The 5,091-nt window shown below is 47.6% G+C and overlaps 1 protein-coding gene across 5 annotated transcripts in view; it reads right to left on the bottom strand.

Annotated features, from left to right (window-relative positions):
- The window catches only part of NOD1 (nucleotide binding oligomerization domain containing 1), a 27,527-nt gene that overhangs the window by 2,569 nt on the left and 19,867 nt on the right, over nucleotides 1–5,091 (bottom strand). For all 5 annotated transcript variants that reach the window (XM_023525681.1, XM_011384603.2, XM_011384604.2 and 2 more), the window contains exons 10-11: nucleotides 4,734–4,817; nucleotides 1,499–1,582 (exon numbers count right to left, since the gene is read on the bottom strand). In XM_023525681.1, coding sequence (XP_023381449.1) covers nucleotides 1,499–1,582; nucleotides 4,734–4,817 — 168 coding nt within the window. Of the gene's footprint in view, nucleotides 1–1,498; nucleotides 1,583–4,733; nucleotides 4,818–5,091 lie in introns of those variants that run through there.

Raw genomic sequence — 5,091 nt, forward strand, 5'->3', positions numbered from 1 at the left:
AGCAGTCACCGTGACCCAGGCCTTACCCTCAAGGAGCTCACGGTCAAGAGGGGACAGCTCCACAGAGAGCTATTATAATGGAGTGTGAAAAATGCTAACAACAGAACTAGCAAGAAACGGACTAGTCGGACTAGTCGTAGGGAAGGGCTGACAGGTGCGAGGGCAGCTGGAGATGAATGCGAACTACAATCCTGTTCCCAGATGCCACAGTGTCCTCCGCTGGTCTTATTGGAGCCGTGCTCTCTTCTCTGGAACAGGCTGTGACCCCACATAAGAATCACCTGTTACATCGTGAACCAGCATCTGTGCGCGCGCACTCACATGGGAGACAAGATTATGAAATACGCTATGCACAGTGTGTGCTGAGATTCTGCTCAGTTTCGTTTTCTAAATGATGCTGGTTGAAACTCACCGAACGGATCGTATGATCCACTCAAGTTCCAAAGCAAAGTTTAAAAAACACTCTTCCAGGGGCCGAGGTCAGGAAGCTATACCTCGATTGATTTGTTTTCTTTGCTGTGGAATTTTCCCCGCCATGAAGTAAGACAGTAGTTAACGAGTAACTACCCCTGAGCTGAGGGTTCGGGTTCAGTGAGGCTGCCCGCCCCGCCCCCGACCTCAGGGAAGCCACCAGGGGGGCCTGAACTCCGGCCACGTGTCCGTGTCCTTGATGGGCCTCCAACTCTGCCCCCGCTGCGTCCTCAGGCTCTGAAAGGCCGTCTCAGGCCCCAGGTGAAGAACAAGTTCCAGAGCCCTTAGAGTTTTGGTTCAGCTTGGTTAGTTTAGCACTCTGGTGGTCAGGGCCCTGTCCGCCAGCGGGCTGCCTCTTCCCCAGCACCCGACCCAAGCCATTGTCACTGACGAGGACCCTCTTCCCACCCGTGCGCATAGTCTGCAAGCCCAGCCCCACCTCGGAGGGTAAGTGTCTGTGGGAGGCAACACAGACGTGGAATGGGGCTCGATGGCATAGAAAAGCGAACGACGCAGTTCCCTCCCGCTGGCATAAGCGAGTCCTCAGAGCAGAAACAGGAAGTCGAGAAGGAGAGGCAGTCAGCTCAAATCCAGCCTGGAAGTGTGCCCGGAAGCCCGGGAAGCCCAGAAAAGGGGGAGAATGAGCTCCAGACTCCAGGCCAACACATCCATCTCAGTCTCATGAGTCCCCCAGAGTGATTCATCAGTGGGAATCCTCTTCCCTGGGCGGTTTGTCCCTACGTCTGACTCCAGGACAGGAGACAGGACAAGGTGGCTGGGGAGGAGAGCAGAGCACGGACTATGGAGTCAGGCAGACAGGGCAAACTCCAACTTTTCCTTTCAGCTGTGGCCTTGGTCTGGGCCTCAGTTTCTATACCTGTGAAATGGAGGTGATACCACCTACTTTACAGGATTGTTGCAAAGATGAGGAATAGATGGAAATTTCCCTACACGGTTCCTGGCCCATAACCAGTGGTGCTGAGTAAAACAATTGCTGTTGCTGTTACATGCGGCAGGTGGGTCTTACCAAATCTCCACGATGCCCGTGTTCCTCCGTAACGCGTCTGCCAGCTGCGCAATGCCCTTGGCTGTGATCTGGTTCTGGATAAGCCTGGAAGAAGAACACATCTTTTGTACCAAATACATGATGCTGGACTGAATCTGCCCGCTTCATTAGGTAGTTGTAAGGGGACGATGGGATAAGAAACAGACAGGGTCAAGGGGAGAACGGAGTCCACGTGACTTTTAATCTGGCTCAGATTGTCTAGATCCGATCCACCAGAATAAAGGACATCCTTTAAAATGTTTAATTTTCCTGTATATTTTTATAGTGAGCATAATATATCTGTGTATTCGTATGGAAATAGTTTAATACGTGAACATACATACGTGTGTGTGTGTGTGTGCTTGACATTTTTCGTTGCAAGGGAGCCCAATCAAAAATGTCTGGAGACCACCGGTCCGAACATCAAATTCTAAGAAACACATCTGGGGAACAGGCAGTCTGGGGTCTCCTTCCAGGTGGTCAGGGAAAGGCAAGGCAGTTTCTAAAGTTAAGTGGCTACCAACAGGCCATTCTCTTTGGAGGAAAGAAAGGCATCTGAGATGGGACGATGTCCACTCCAACATCCACGAGGGAGGGAGGAGAAACAATTGTCCTGCGTGGAAAAGCAATGATAACGGGGCCTCTAAGAGTCACCCCATCCATCATGTTGGGTGGCAGTGATCCAATGAAACGAAGGCTTCAGACATAGCTGGGAAGCCTGGGCAACCCCTAAAATGCTCCCCTGGGCAGCCATGCCTCCAGCTCAGCCAGGAAATAAATGCTGCACGAGGCAGTGCTGCGTCTACACTTGATCACAGGCTCACCCTCACTCCTAGCTATTTGTAGAACAAGGCTACTATGGAACTTGACCCTTAGAAATCCTGGCACTGACCCAAGCAGGCACCCTACCAGGAAGATGAAGGCCTATGCTATCGTGCTCAATGAGATTATAGAAATTAAGTGTGAAGGGGTCAACCCCTTAAAGAGACAGTCTAGCATAGGGGTTAAAAGCTCCCGTCATATCTACACTCCCCACTTCTCAGCTAAAGATCTGCGCTTGCCAGATCTGTAAAATGTGAATAACCATCAAAGAATCTCCTCTACCCAGGGTGTGTTAGGCTTCAGTGGGACAATGTGTACGAAGCAGTTCTCACATTCTGCGCCATGGTGCCCCGTGGAAAGGTCTTGTCACCATTACTGCCCAAACACATTGGACTATGGTGACTGTGCTACAACTGGGACCCAGTGCTCCCAGCCCCATTTCCCAAAGGCCGGGCCACCTGGGCTCAGTGGCAGAGGCGATGACCTCCTGGTAAACATAAACGGTGAAACTGGACATTTTTGCAAAAGAAGCAAAAATAGAACGTGGAAGTGGGCACGGAGTTTTGCATTTGGTTAAACTCTGCTGTTTTCTAATCACTTCTTCGCTGCTGCTACCAATGGCCTTGCTTGGGGCAGGGTGAGCCGCCTCTGACCAAGAGTTAGCAAGAGGCCAGGTGGGCGGAGAGCCCCAAAGCAGCAGTGTCCAGGCACATATGCCCACTGGGGCTACCTTTGGCAGGGCCAGTGTGGCCTGTGCATGCACGCAGCAGCCAAGACTCACTCTCTAGTCCTATTCTAGCTCAATTCTCCCTGGAGGGGCTGGTCTGCCACCTGGGGAGGGGCATAAAAGAAAAACTACAGGCCAGAAAGAAAAGAAAACAACAGCAACAACAAAAAGATGTAAAAGCAGTGTAGTCTGGCTTTTTTTTTTTTACAAAAATTGATAAAGTAAATCTAAAACTCACATGGAAATGCAAGGGACCCAGAATAGCCAATCTTGAGAACAATACCTAAGAAGACTCATACTTCCTGATTTCAAAACTTACTACAAAGTTACAATAATCAGGACAGTGTGTTGTTGGCGTAAGGATAAACATATGGATCAATGAACTAGACTAGAAAGTCAAGAAATAAACCAATAAACTCATGCATACGTGGTCAATTAATTCTTGGCAAAAGTGTCAGGGCCATTGAAAAGGCAGAGGCAGTCTTTTCAACAATAAGCTGGATATCCACTAGCAAAAGGGTGAGGCTGCACCCTTATACCTCATACGATACACAAAAATTAACTCCGAATGGATCAAAGGCCTAAAAGAAAGAGCAAAACTATAACACTTAAAAGAAAACTTAGGTGTAAACTTTTGTGACTTTAGATTAGGCAAGGATTTCTTAGATACCTAAAGCACAAGCATCCAAAGAAAAAATAAATTGGACTTTATCAAAATTAAAAACTTTTGTGCTTCAAAGGTCACTACTCCACCCCATAGAGAAGAAATATTTGCAAATTGTATATCTAATAAATGTCTGCTACCCAGATTATATAAAGAACTCTAATGACTTATCAATATGAAGGCAAATAACCCTATTTAAAAATGGGCAACAACGTGGGGACATTTCTCCAAAGAAGATATACAAATGGCCAACAGGCACATGAAAAGATGCCCAATGTTATTAGCCATCAGAGAAACGTCAATCAAAACCACAATGAACTATTACCTCACACTCACTAGGATGGCAAGACTCAAAAGGATAGATAATAACAAGAGTTGATGGGGATGCAGAGAAGCGGGAGCCTCTGCACATCACTGGTGGGAATGCAGCCACTCTGGAAAACAGTTTAGCAGTTCCTCCGAAAGTTAACAGAGAGTCCCCATATGACCCAGTAATTCTGGTCCTAAGGATACACCCAGCGGCCCCAGAGAAATGAAGACATGTTCATACAGAAGCACACACATGACCATTCACAGTAGCATTATTCATAGTCGTCAAAAAGTAGAAGCAACGCAAATGTCCACCAACTTACGAATGGATATACAAAACGTGGAATAACCATACAATGGGATATCATTCATCCATGAACAGCAATGAAGTACTGACACATGCTATGAGGTAGATGAACCTTGAAAACCTGCTCGTGAAAGAACCCGGAGACAAAGGCCACACTCTGTATGATCCCGTTTCTATGAAATGCCCAGAATATGCAAATCCACAGAGACTAAAAGCAGATTAGTGGTTTTCAGGGACTGGGGGAGAGGAAGGATGGGGAATGACGGCTTAATACATACAGGTTGGTGGGGGATGGTAGGAGAAGTGAGCAGGCAAAATTGTTCGAGAATTAGATAATAGTGATGATTACACAACTTTGTGAATACGCTAAAACCCATAAACGAGTTACCATAAATGTTTCAATGTCTGGTTGACTTGCAACATCTCCGCCAAGCTCTCTGCCACTTCATCGTCGAGTTCATTTTTGGTGAGCCTAGAAAAGGAAGGAAGTGTTTACTCAAGAGAGCCCTACCTGGCACACATTTTTTAATGAGTTCGTAGAAGCGGGATCCCAGCCCAGGTTCCAGCTTATACTAATAATCACTTACTGAGAACCCAGCAAACAGCCAGGCTCCAAGCCCAGCCTCCAAGCTCCACAGATGATAAATGGGGCTTCATTTCTAGGGCAAAGCCTTTATCCACGCTCCTACTTCAGAGGAGCCTGTACTCCCTCCCCTTGCTTACTGAGCCCTCAGATCTCACGGGAG

The sequence above is a fragment of the Pteropus vampyrus genome, unplaced genomic scaffold, assembly GCF_000151845.1.
Source record: "Pteropus vampyrus isolate Shadow unplaced genomic scaffold, Pvam_2.0 Scaffold598, whole genome shotgun sequence".
In the NCBI taxonomy this organism is placed as follows: domain Eukaryota; kingdom Metazoa; phylum Chordata; class Mammalia; order Chiroptera; family Pteropodidae; genus Pteropus; species Pteropus vampyrus.